We start from the raw sequence: 14,490 nt of genomic DNA on the forward strand, positions 1-14,490 counted from the left end.
AGGCTTTGATTAGGGCAAAGGGGGGGGGGGGATCACATGACATAATTATTAAAGGAAACTGCAAATTTCCATCTTGGAATATGGACTTACAAAGAAACGCAAAACACAGAAGGCAGCAGGGGGTCATCATATTGGCTTTTAAGGCCAGCGGGATTCCACCTTCCCCTGTTGTTCCTTACTGATCCATTGTATTCAGCTGCTTGTTTTTGATTGACTTTTACAAGCTTCTGCATGGTGAAGAAGAGCCAATGTTCATGTCCTTTGTTGTTGGACCCCTTCAACAAAAATAATAATCTACCACAATAACATAGTTGGCCTAATGTGCTCAGATATGGGAGTAATTGTGTGGGAGAAGCAGGAGCAATTGGGCATATCTGGGAGGCCCAGTATTTTGGTTGTTGAATAAAGACCACACCTGCATTTAAGTGCTGTCTTGTGTAATAAAGAGGCATTAAAACAGCAATATACATGTTTTATAACATTCAAATAAAACAAATGGACAGGACATCCACTACATTATGAGATAATAAAATGAAAATGTAATGAGCCGATGGGCAAATTGGGTCATGTAGCCTGGGTCTGTTTGTGACCCTGGTTAAATCTCCATGTTTGGCTGAAATGGGGAGAGACTTTTCAATAAGATGTTTCTAATAATGCTGGGTGTATCCACTATGCTTGTGTCACATGAATGTGGCTTGTGGTAAGCTAGATTGGAGAGCTATCAAGTGCAAGGGAGCCATAACAACAATAAAGCGGGAAAGCAGGAAGAGAAAGGAAAAAAAGACATACAGCAAATGCACAACAAGAGTAAACATCGCTGTTGATTTTTTTATCAAAGTGGCTGCACTCGCCATCTGCTTTTTCAGTGCCTGTTGTGGCTGATGGGTACCTCATCTCCAGGCTAGATACTGTTTCAATGTAGACAGCTCATCAAGATGAGTGACAAGTGTTGGGACCTTGCAATGTGACCCTCTGAGACGGAGCTAGCCAAAGGGAAAGTTCACAATATTGTATAATTTCTTTAAGTGAAATGGACCTTTGGCAGTGACAAAGGAATTGGATGATATATATATGTACAGTATGTGTCTCTGTCACAGCTCTGTAGGTTGGAACTAGCAAGCATCTGTCACATTCCTACAATGAAGCAAAGTACACTCTCTACTTAGAGCAGAGATCAAGCAGAAATGCCAGAAACAAGTTACATCATCATGCAAAATTCTGTCAGAATGACTTCTTTTGGCTTGAGAACAAGGGCTCCTTAGCGAGAGCACGAGCCAGTTTTAAAGTGAGTGTTGAAAGCCAGAAGATCTATGAAGAAATATTCTGACGATTTTGTGTAATAGCGCAGGGAAATGTTAGTTACATCACATTAAATGCATAACACAGTGACAAGCTTGGTCATGAGGTTAAGCAAGACAAATTCAAGTTATTTCTATTTAGCTTAGGGCATGTAGAATATTGACTGCATGATATACCGTGTTAACACAAACCCCCAAATTAAGAATTGATCCTTTCACCAGGAGGATATTTCCATTTTTTAAATATTTATATAATTATATACAATGCTGCTTTCCATTTAGTGTTGAGAAGTTTAACTGATAGTCCTCATTGAGTTTGTAAGGTCCTTAAACTGAAGTGAATTCTGAGATATCCTCAACTGACTGTAAGAAAGCCTTAAAACAAGAGTGACTCCATTCCTCTGTAACTCCCTGGAAATAAGGAAATGCATGTCAGAGCCATACAGTACAATTCCAGTCCCTCAAGTGCCATCCATCATTGAAGGGCAGAACACTAGTTAGAGGGAGGTTCAGCGGCTCTCGGTCCCCATCATACTATGATGGAGAGATGACCCCCGGGGTCTTTTCTCTGATGCCGGCTTGAGCTGCCCGACCAACTGAGGTTGAAGTGGATCTGGCCCCTAGCCAGCATCCCCTCCCCGTTACACAAAGCTCTACCTGCTCTACGATTCACACCTGGGGTGAGACTGGGTAAGACCCACTGACAGCAACAGAGCTCCACCACCACTTTCTATTTCTGCCTCCATAATTATTCTTAAAGTTTCAACTCAGGGTCCTATGGACCTGCCAGTGGACACTCAGCTGTAAGAAGCATCTCCAATAGCCACAAGCTACACTAGGCTAATTAAGAAAATTTTCTTCATGTATCTTTATAAAATTCTACTTCCAAGCCCGCGTCTACACACACACACACATACACACATAACCACCTCCAAACCTGCTGCTTCAGCATGCTGTTGCCCAGACTCACTGGCGTAGCAAGAGCAGGCAGCGTGCTATCCAATTTTTGCCTAAGTACAGAGAGCCATCCACTTTTGTTAGAGTAATACATGAGCACATCTAAAGCTTAGGCATACTGGCTCACTCATTCATTTTACAAGCTTAGTGCTAAAACCGGACATTTTCAGTGGCTGCATGGTGTTAAAAGCCCTATTTATGGAACCTAATGTGTGCTTATATGTGTGTACTTTTCTTTCCGCGCATAATTCAGAACACTCATCTGGGTTTTCATCCATGTTATATGCATGTGGATAAGAGCTGAGTAGTTTTTGCATATCTCAATTAAAATGAAGAGGACTGGGACTCTGTCCCTAGCAAATGTTCCAGAAATCTTCTACTAAATCACTTATAAGTTTTGCTTTCCTACTTTTTATTATTTAAACAACATTAATATAACAATTGGTCAGTACTTTATTACTCCATTTCCTAGAACATGCAGTAGCCAATACCAAAATACTAAAATCACAATATTTAATCTTCCCGTGAGCTGGACACAATGATGAAACTACAGAGAAATCACTTTTATGTGTAAAAGAAGGCAATATGAAATTGAATGCAAGGGGTAGATTTATTGGAATAAAGGGACTTCTTTTCTGGTTCCATTTAGATTTCACAAGTGGCTGCCATCTTTGTTACAAAATAATATGCCAGTTCACTTTAAAAGATACTAAGCCAATTACATACTGTGCTACAGTTAATGGTCTGAGCTGGGATACCACGTCCTTTCTCTCACAAATTATTCTGTTCAAAGGTCTGGCCTGTCAGCGGTCATTTGACAAACGCTGTAATATCTGCAGCCAAAGTTTGGGATGAGTGTGTAGGTCCCATTGTCAGTGATCACACAAGCGAAAGCACATATTCAGATTCAAATTGGGCGAAAGAAAATCTAGACACATTTAAAACTGTGACGTGTTGACACATCATCAGTCCCATTTTGGATTCAGCTGCATTCTCCCGTTAAGTCATTTGTAAAAGGGCTATAGTTAACAATTGCCCATGGTGTCAAAGCCTAATCCAGGTTAGAGAATTTAATTCTGCTCCAGTTAGGCTCTTCCAGTGACCTATTTGCTCCAAAATAATATTACAAACAATTGGGGGATAACAAACAGCGGCAGCTGATGTGAGCAGAGCATAATGCGTGTGCTAGAATGAGCTAGGGATTATAAGCATATTACTCATGACAACTTGCCTCAGGGGACCACTTGTAAGTAATTTTTTTTCAACAGAAGCTTCCACAAAACTGCCAGTCCCATGACCTGTTCCTGGTTGGGTGGTGTAGTTCCAGCAGTGGCTGGCTAACAGGCAGGGACTATGACAAGGCACAATGACATCTATCTGAGGAAACCAGGCCCTCAGGAAATATGCTGAGCTTTGAAGCAAATTGGACATAGTGGCCGAATAGTGGAATTACAACGTTGGTGCTCGTCATGTAATGCCATGGGAAACCAAAAATACTTTTTCCCATAGACTTACATGACAAAAGAGACATCTGTAAATCAGTGGATTATTTTTTTTGTTCGGTCCGATATCATTTGGAAAGTCTAGAAGAACTGCATGATTAAATTATTTAATCTCCATTCAAGTTAGCGGAGCGTTAAACCAGAAGTAGCCAGCTCGGCCGTTGGAGGTCTCTCGTGCGCCTGCTCAGTGAGCAACATAGTGCGGAAGCAGCGCCAATCATCCCGGTAAAATTTTACACAAACATCTAACTTTTTTGACTTCATGTGCCACTGAACAAATCTCATAGGAATGAACAGGGCTCAGCCTCGAATGCTGTATCCAGGTCTTATCTACATCCATGGAGGAAACCCACACTCCTGCCCCAGCACACTATATTGGCACCCAAGGAAGGGGCCCAAGCTGGCACTCGTAAGACAAACAAGCCCCATCAGGCCGATGATCTGCCTCTCTGTCTGCACAACGTCTTCCTCCACATCTTTATTTGCTTAAAGTGTTACTCATGCTTTATACACAAACAAGCCACAAACCAGATATGCACAGGGTACTCGTAATGTTTAAGCAGTAATAGCTAAAACTGTAGTACCCTGGTTGATACTGATATGGAAAGCATTGAAAGCAGAGCAAAATGCATGACAGGCTATACAACGCTCCACACATCATCTGAGAGATCAAAGGCCGTAAAATCAGATAGCATTACTAAATAACCTAATTATTATGCAAATGGAATGTATTCTATTTCATCCCACCATTCTCAATAGTCTATATGGGAGAGGAAGACACAGGGAGATCTCCCACTGGGCAACCAGCCACATCAAAATTCCTCCATCTGTGGTCAATTGAGTGTGTGTGTGTGTGTGTGGGTGGGTGCACACGTTGATACCAGTTGTCAACCCACTTGTGTCCTATTGGTGCTAACCTTCATATCCCAGCCAAGATGCCTAACCACTGATCCCCGGAAGAGTGATTATAGTCTTGGTTGGACTGGACATGACCGGATTGCTGGTCAAACTTGTGTCCCAAGGAGAGGAAATAGGCCTATCACAGTTTCCAGATGACTCATACCGAGGTTTCTTGGGCAACAGGAAGTTAAACAATGTCAGTTATGCGTTAAAAAAAAAGTCTGTATATAGTCTGTAATAATTGACGGAATGAATTAAAAAATCAGAAGCAGCTCAAGGATCACAGATAACCAATGTTGTAATGTTGACTGATGGCATCAGCATCGGCTAAATGAATGTAACGTCATCTTGTGTAACTTGTTATTTTATTCAATTGGTAGTTATTGATTATTGTGACTTAAAAATGCATGTCATGTAAATAGCATACTCCGAAAGAAATGCATTTCTCCTGTTAACCAATCAGTAATACATTGTGTGAATTACTTTGATTTTAAAAGAGCAGTGTCTGAGACACAGTGGATGGACAGATGGAACAGAGACCAGTCCTCTGTCTTCCTCTGATTTCATTGTGGATCATCATGGATCCAGAAAGCAACCAGACATTCAAGACAAGTTTTCATGCAGTCTAAAGCAATCAATTTAAAGAGAAAATAAAAGAGCTCAGTGATTACGATGAGAGTCTATTAAGACAGCACTGTGATCACAGCAATTTAGAAATACGGGGTGGGATGCAGCAATCTCCAATGCAAATAAATACATGCATGCATTTACTGTAGGTGCACACACACACACACACACACACACACACACACACACACACACACACACACACACACACACACACACAAACACACACACACACACACACGTGCAACAGATAGATAAACATTTTTGATTAGAATTACCAACAAGCAGAGCGATGTGCACGCTGCACGCGTGAACATAAGAGTGGAAAATACACATGGGGAAACTAAAATGGAGTGCACTCTAACACAGCCTGAAGACAAGAATTAGAAGAAAAAAATGGGAGGAGGGAGCAGCTGCTCAGGCATATGAAAAACGGAACTCCAGAAATTAATTGCTGCAGATCAAGCAGCATACATGTCATATATCAGAAATGTTATTACTGTAGTTGAATCTACTCATAATTCCAAAGCCAAGAACCATAAGGGAATATGTTGATGTCTACTTCAGTGAAGCAGAGCCTGTTACAGGCCACACACTCTCCTTCCTATCTGCCACCCTAATAGGCCAAGGTCATTTTACTTTAGTCTGCAAGAATCTTTAAAAGGCAGCAAACATAAATCATTAGAACCTCACTAAATTCACCAACTAATATAAACTCAATAATGTATTATTGCTAAAAGCCATCACTGGCACCAATAGCCCTAATATGAGCATGTAGAATAGAGAAATTAAAAAGGAAATGGCATGGACTGGGATGAAGTCACACCCCCAAGCTCAGGTTAGCACTAGACAAAGACAGTAAAGGTGTGACTGGACCCATCACTTCCAAAAGTGGCTCTAAAATAGATCATGAACTACATCATTCTCCACTGTAGACCCCTGACACTCACTCACAATGTAGATTCTCCACTGTCAAAGTTGAACATGTATAACAAAACACATCCGTGTCGATATTTCCGGAGCCCAGTGATGCAAAGGCTGACAGTCGGGGGTTATATATTTTGTTTTATCTAACTTAAATGGAAAGACACTTCAGGCCTACCTCCCCATTTTTTTGCCTGTCAGTCATCTCGACTGCAATGACAAAACAGCTTTGCACCAGTACAACCTGTCACTCTGCCACACAGATGCTTAGAAGAAGACTTCACGTCACTATTCAGGTGGAGCTGGGGAGGAATTCCTCTGTCTCGTTTGATTTTTCTGTCTAATCCTTCATTTTATGTGGGCTCTTTGTTATCTCCCTGAAGTGGGAATCACATTTTAATTAGGTCTATTCCTTGGTTAGCATTTTCATCTTCGCACCCCCCTGTCCTATGTGCTCAGCCTATGGGCTTTGCTTCGTTGTCGGAGACTCTTAGTCCCCGCTCCCTGTCACAATCTAACATCTCCCCCATCTTGTGCCATCTTTTCATCCTTTAACTGCTCCATCTCTACTCACAATCTTGCTCTTCTGCTGCTGACAACAAAGAGTGCCCTATCTGACAAAACCTGTTTTCTGCAGATGGGAGAAACACAGTAATCAGCTACAGCACTATACAAAAATAAAATGCACATATTACACATCCTAAGTGCAAAAAACCCAATGAAAATAGTCAACTGTTGGCTCCTGGGCTGTAAACGCCCAGCCTGTATATGACTAAATCTATCTATTAAGTGGGATGTTAGTTATTCTCTACCCTCTTTGACCAGACTTTTTTCTCTCATGCACATCCACCACCCCTCCAACCCTTGAATAATGGTGTCAATAATTGACATAAAGATATAAACAATTGACAATTGCAATACAAATAAATAAGCTAGCTAATGAGAACCAACACAATTGTCTAGTTAAGAGGCAATGCATTACTACCCTACTAATAATAGAACTTGGCGTGACGGTGACACATTTTAGCCTTTGATACTGCAACGTAGTGCAACTGGGAGTGCTTGAGATTTGAATAGTTTCTTTTCCTTGTAAAAACAAAAACAAAAAAAAAAACAGAAATCTCTCTCTGCACTCAGGATATGCAGCCCCTTTGACAAGACGCACGCCTGTGTCTTTTTCACTGACACTGTGACAAAGTGACTGCCAATGCGGATCAACAACTCTATCAAGTCCTTACTGATACATTCCCCATTTTGTATGGAGCATTAAAAGACATTTTACTTATCTTTAAATGAACACCCTGTGCAAAAAAGTAAAGCCGCACATGCTCTTGTGATAAAACCATACATTACCACAACAACATAATGGTATACACAACGCATATAAGGAGAAGGGCATGACGTTCTTGGTGAGCGTTGAACTATCACCATGTAAAAGTGTCTAATCCAGAGAGCAGTGCAATGCAAAATATTATAATGACTGGAAACGCACCATGGGAATCACTTATCATACTGTGTTACAAGACAGGTAATGGATTATATTTGGCAGCTTAAAGCGGCAAAATTATTATTATGATACACACTTCACAGAATAGCAGCAACAGCTATGACTAGGATTTTTTTTCAAACATGGACCTATGCTGAGACCATCACTGTTAAGTGTGTGTATTGATTACTGTGCCTAGAAATTATGGCTCCTCCTCTACACCTAAGCTGCAGTGTAACTTAAGGCCAGCTAGCGGCAAGGAAATGCTCAGAGTAAACACAGTGTTGTCTGCACAGATGTCATGGTTTAGATTTATTTAGAGGGCAAATGCTCCATTAGTTGGGCTTTTTAATTAGCACACTTGTGAGAGAGGGTCATTAAGAAAGTCTGACAGAGGACCTGCTGATAAGTAGGATGGAGACTCGGCTATCTCCAGCCCTGATCACACTCATACACACACACACACATACACACACACACACAGACTAGGACACACACGTATATGCCCACACACCCTCCCACACAAGCACAGATCTGCTTAAAAACCAGTAACATTTCACACTGTCATCGACAAACACAGCAAGTCAACGTCACAGGTGCCACAACATTTCAACTCTAAAATGGCCACAGAGCACAATAAAAAAATCACACGCATGCACGCATGCACGCACGCACGCACGCACGCACGCACGCACGCACGCACGCACGCACAAGACAGACTTGCACACGTACACACATGTGCCTACCCACACGTGCACACACAGGCAGAATGTGAATGAAAGAGCCTATTAGAGTAATTTACATTCAAATACATATTCATAAAGAAAACAACAGAATGGGGGGGTTGTCACCGTACCGTTTTCAGGGTGCTCGGTCTCTCCAATGCTGCCATCTGGAGTGGTTCTCTCATAGTGGTCCTCAGGCAGGGTCAGGGGTCCGATGCGAGGACCAGATGATGACTTACTGCTGGGAGTCTCCGATTCCTCCAAGCCGCTGTCATAGTAGCTGTGCTGAGAGGCGTCCTGCAGGTCCTGCACAGGGTTGGCGGTGGAGAAGGTCACTCGCCGATGCGGATGCTAAACAGAGAGACAACAAATGAACATCTTCAAAACAAGGAAGTTATTTTTCAACTAGACTTGTGACCTCCTGTTTGACTGTCCATAGAGACCAGGGTCTCAGGGTTGTATGACAACAGCTCCAGCGCAATTCCGACAGTAGTCTTGAATGTTGCGCTGGAGCTGTTGTCAACAACCCTGAGACCCTGGTCTATAAAGTTCTTAAAAAGTCAAAAAATTGTATAAATATTAAACACTCTTAAATATAAACAGTCTTTTGCACTGCTATTATTCTGCAGATTATATAAGGAAGAAATATGTGGACAGAGGGAGGTTGCAGACTTCAATGATGATGGGCAAATTAGCTTAACCCTCATGTTGTCCTCGGGTCAAATTTGACTAATTTTTTGTCTTTTTATCACAAAAAATGGGTCTTTGAAATAAGCTGAAAAAGTCAACGTTAGAAATATCAAATAACTTTGGAAAAAACATCAAAAAAGGACCCACTACATTGAAAAAGTGACAAAAATGTCAGAAAATACAATTTTTTTAATACAAACTTTTTTTTCATGGTTGGAAGACAACACAAGGGTTAACTGAAAAACTTGGGGAATAAAATACAGACAAATATCCCATATACACGGCATACTATACCACAATATTTAAATCCTCAATTATGTATTTAAAAATTCTGAATGATACAGTCCTGTGTATGTAAAGAATGATTAAAATATGTGTGTGCGCCGTAAATACTAAATAAGAGAATGTACACTTCAAGAACTAAAAAAAGACTATTTTTTTAAAGACTTCTGGCATGTTAATACTGTATGTGATGAAAAACTGATGCAGTACTATTTTAAATATCATAGGTATAAATCCAGAGCACAGATTGTAGAGAATTGTGCATTTATATTTGTTGTCCATCTTATTAAGGGCTCCAGATAGAAGTGGAGTACAGGATGTGCAAGGAAAAATATCCAAATACAAGTTGCATTTGTGTATTATTGTCAATTTATACAATTATACCCACAACATACCACAACATGGATAGAGGTATTCTATGTAGAGAGAAAGAGATTGAACTTGGACTTGAAAGCAATCATTATAAGAAAAGTGTCAGAGGGTGTCACAAATGTTGAGATTTGTGAATGTGAAAAGTATTGTGGTTGCTGGTATTATTATTAGTCAGACAAAAGTTGAATTTTTGGAATCTTCCACTGCCAAATTAATTCTGATGACAATGATTGGTACACTAATCAGCTGCCCCAGTGAGCTACTTCCTATCTCCATATTTTAATATTTCCCATTTCCACAGCTTTTGATGTTTAACCGAGTGAAAAGCGAGACAATATTTCTGCAGTTTAACTAAAAATGAATCCCAAGAAGATCTAAATAAGGCTAACAAAAGAGCAAAACAGAGCATTGGAAAGACAGTTTGTGGCAGCCACTAGTTTGCGTGCATTAGAATATATCATAAGATCTGCTTTTTGCTTTTAGATACTGATGAGATTTGATCAAAGAGTAAATATATGAATGAATGAAAATAACTGATAAAATCCTAAATGTGATAGCTTGAAGAGGAGCAGAGCGGCATACTAATTCATTCAACATCACACCCTTTATCAAATTGAATGGCTTGTAAATACAGTTAGGAGACCATTAAATTTCCTCTTCCAAAGATCAGTTTACTAATGGCTACTTACCACCGATCCACAACAGAAAGATGACTCCTTGACGGTGCACATGCAATTGTGCTCTTCCCCCACCCCCACACATGAGCACCTCTCGTAAAAGTCAGGAAAGCACTGATACAGCAGAACAGGCCTGCCTCTGCTGCACGAGTCAGCCCAGATCAATACCACGGGTCTGTGCTTTCTACCATTCAGCCACTTTTCTGGCAAACAAATCCATGCTAGAAATCATTTGAACCATCAGCCTTTTAGTACATACACACCAGCTATTGAGACATGCTTTTAAAGCATAGGTAAGTGCTATCAACATTGTGTTTTTTTTTAATCTTCGGTGGGCTTCAAAATGTTTCCAGAAACCTGTTCATCTCCCCATCATCTCAATCAGTCACATTTTCCTCACTTCACAGACATTTTGGTCTTTCATTTAAATGATGTGCTGTTACATCGGTACGTCAATCAATCCTAGTATACAGTGTGAAAGCTGTCTTGGACAGAAACTACATTTTCCCCCCAAAAAATGAAAGATTGTTGAAACAAAACAACTTTAATATCTCTGTTTGTGCTAGTGATTTGTATGCTTGGTGAACAACTGAGAGAAAAAAAGCAAGAGCAGAGAGGTTTTGGGGGATTAATGTAAATAAACAATAAGTACTCTTGACGAAGGTCCAGAAGGACCGAAACGTTAGTTTCTTTAATAAATGATGATGCTGTAGGAAGAGTGTGGATATTCCTTTTTACAAGTCAGTGATACTTTCCAATGTACCTGCACAACAGAATTGTTGGATGTGTGAAGTGTTTCTTTGAAAAGGAAGAGAAAAAAAATGTATTTGTTTTCTTTGTTTTTTCTATTAAACATGCTCTTTGATTGGTGCATCTATACACAGCAAGTACTCACAAAGATGATATAACACAACACAGTGTAAAATTAGAATCTATTTAACAGGGAGTCTCAATAGAGAACTCTTCTATTGCACCAGACAATAGTAAGTTATTCTTCTATTGTTTCTGTGATACTTCAATAAGCTTGCTATTGGCTCATGTATCTGGTCCAGACATGATATTCTTCAATAGTGCATTCTTAAAATATGATTGGAGGTTGCTGAGGCTCCGCATCTATTTAAATGTTAGGGGGCATTTAGTTGTTTAAATATGGATTCTTGCTTAAACTTCTCCTTAAGGCATCACTCCAGAGAGACAACATGTTTCCTGGGTATGATAACTAGCTAAGGCTGCAGAGATAGGAAATAGATTCTCCTTTTAGTCAGAGCACAAATCCTTTGCCAGGCCTTGGGGGCTGCAGGGATGCGGCAAGACGGAAGGATGGAAGGGGAGGCTGAGCAGGAGTTGGGAGTTGGTCAGGCAGTCATGAACGGCGCTTTGGCTGGAGGGGACAAGCAGACGGATTAGATTCTAGGAGACTGGAGGCGGGAGAGGGGGATTGTTTGGGCATTGTGGTACGAGTAGGAAGCTATGGGGCTGAGAATGAAAGAGGGGACATTTATGAAGACATCTGAATTCATAACCCCATTTAGTTTGGGCTAAAATGGCCTCATTTATATGCCTAATATTACAATCCTAACGCAGATGGAAAGATACAGAAGGATTCTGTCTTTACGAGGGGACCAGGACACATTTTAAAGTAGCAATAAACAGCAATCATCTACTCCTTACCTAGAGCTCCTGTAGCCCTTTGGAGACACTTTCTTTTCTGTCAGACTGCCAGAAATATTATATACAACATATTGCCACAGAATAATTCCAAGTTGCACACGAATACTGAATATCTCCATGTCTCCATACACTGATATGCCCAAAAGCCATATTGAGAAGCTGCGCGTTAGTAAACAATTTCGTTGTTGCTCGAATCCATTACGGTATGCATGTTATGACGAGGTATTTAATGGTCATGTGTAAAATGAACAGTGATCAAGTACACTGTTTTGTCATATGAAGTGTGTCAACTTTCACTTTATACAATGGCAAATCAGCTGTCTGCCACTACTTAAAATTAAGGAAAAAGTAAAAATAACAGCAGCTGTATGATCACTTATTTTCCTCAAGCTATTCAATGCCATAGATCTTACATTCACCAACTATCCTTTCACTTGTAGCTCGAATTGTGTTGCATCACTTTCTTGAACACGAAAAAATTTACAATTACATTGAGTGCAACTTCATAGGTACACAATAGGGGTTCAAAAAAGAAGTGAAATGGTACATTACAGTTTTTTCCTATTGCTAACACACAATTTTGCAAACTAGTCTGGTTTTATCAAAATACATAACACAATTCACAAAACCACACACCCAAACTGCAAAACACCTCATATCCTGCAAAATGAAGCACTGCAACCAAAACTACACATAGCATTATCAAAATCAAACTTTTGCTGAAATGCCACACACTTCATCACATTACAGATTTTTGCCTAACCAACTACACACTGTTGGGCATAATGAAAAGCACCCTCATCTTTACTATGCCTTGCCATAATACTAAAATATGTGATTGTTCACAGCACAGAAATATTTGAGATAACACACATGCTGGTAAACATTATTTTATGTTTCACTACAGTGAACAAGTCAGTGCAAAAAATTGCAGATATATTTACATGGGACTGAACAAAAATATTCTTACAAAAAACAGTAAACTGAAAAAGAAAATTTCAGAAAAAATATTCCAGTAAAAAAAAGAAGCAAGAAAATAATTACAGTTTTTTCTATTTGCAGCACAGCCGGTTCGGTCCACAACATCTCGGCATCACGACAATATGTCCCCCCCACAGACATCGAGGGGGGAGCACTTGAGTGCCTTATCCATCCCTGAATTGCACCCACAACATCTCATCACAAGCCTCTTCATAGCCTGCAAAAGAGGCACGCGCACAAAGGGGCGGGTCGTATACCTTCCACACCCCATGCCGAAAGAAACTCTTCTTTGAGGTTCAGACAGGTGTGAGAATGGTGGGAGGTATCGACGAGAAAATGGTGGTGGTAGCGAAACAGTTTTGTACAGCGGCTGCACGATGAACGCTCACGTTGTCCCATACTACAACGTACCGGTTTCCTTGATGGTTGCATCATTCATATGCTCTGGTAGTGTGAGAATGTTGTGAAGTCTGTCCAGAAATGTGAGAATAGTGCTGTGTTGTATGGTCCAAGGTTGACATGACGGTGGAGGACAACAGCATATGGAGATGGCAGAGCACACTGTGATGTTCCCACACGTTGGCCAGGAACATCTATGATGGCTCTGTGGCCAATGACGTTTCTCCCCTTCTTCTGCTCTTTGCTAGGTTGAACAAAGCCTCATCTATAAAGATAAACTCATGTGGGATTGCATGTGCTCCATTCCAGTACTCCCTGAAAACACATACAAATCTGTCAATATGGTGTTATCCAGTATACAGGGAAACAATGTTCCTCCACCATGGTGTCGTCTCTCAGTCCTTTAGAAAAAACAAAATAAAGAAATATATAGGGCTTGGAAATGCAGCCTAAATATATTCTTTCATAGTGCTAACATCCTGTTGGAGTGTTTACAATTAACACATGGGTGTTTGGCAAGGTGGCACATGTAATTAGTCATTTAGCTCATGTAGTGTCATTTTAAATGCAGGTTTTTGAAATGGCAAACATGTGACTTTATGTCAGATGTTGTGTCTTATGCAGGAAACTGTGTTCAGTGCATTTAAAAAGTGCCATTTTGAAATGCAAAATGTGTGTAAAGCAGAAAATGGTTTAGACTTTCTGAGACTTGAGAGGAAGTTTGCTCTCTGTGTGTGGTCAGTTTAAATAATTGGTGTGCATGTCATTTTAGTGTGTTAGCAATTGGAAAAAACTGTAAATGTCTTTTGATGTGCTTGTGTTTGCGGTTGTTATGTGAGCTGCAGTTGCACATTGTTAATTAACAGAACTATTGATGTAATATAAAAACCTATACAAGAAAAGACACGTCTCCCTTTCATCCTCCAATTGATTTGTACAAGCCAACATAAAGCATAGGGGCTATAGAGCTCTGCAGTGTGTGTGTGTGTGTGTGTGTGT

At 40.3% G+C, this 14,490-nt stretch overlaps 1 protein-coding gene across 1 annotated transcript in view; it reads right to left on the minus strand.

Moving 5' to 3' along the window:
- Positions 1-14,490, minus strand: part of LOC116700988 (protocadherin-1) — a gene marked incomplete in the record, with an annotated part of 213,327 nt that overhangs the window by 11,137 nt on the left and 187,700 nt on the right. Inside the window, 1 exon segment of the mRNA XM_032534505.1 lies at positions 8,551-8,770. Coding sequence (XP_032390396.1) covers positions 8,551-8,770 — 220 coding nt within the window.

The sequence above is a fragment of the Etheostoma spectabile genome, chromosome 13 (genome assembly GCF_008692095.1).
Source record: "Etheostoma spectabile isolate EspeVRDwgs_2016 chromosome 13, UIUC_Espe_1.0, whole genome shotgun sequence".
In the NCBI taxonomy this organism is placed as follows: domain Eukaryota; kingdom Metazoa; phylum Chordata; class Actinopteri; order Perciformes; family Percidae; genus Etheostoma; species Etheostoma spectabile.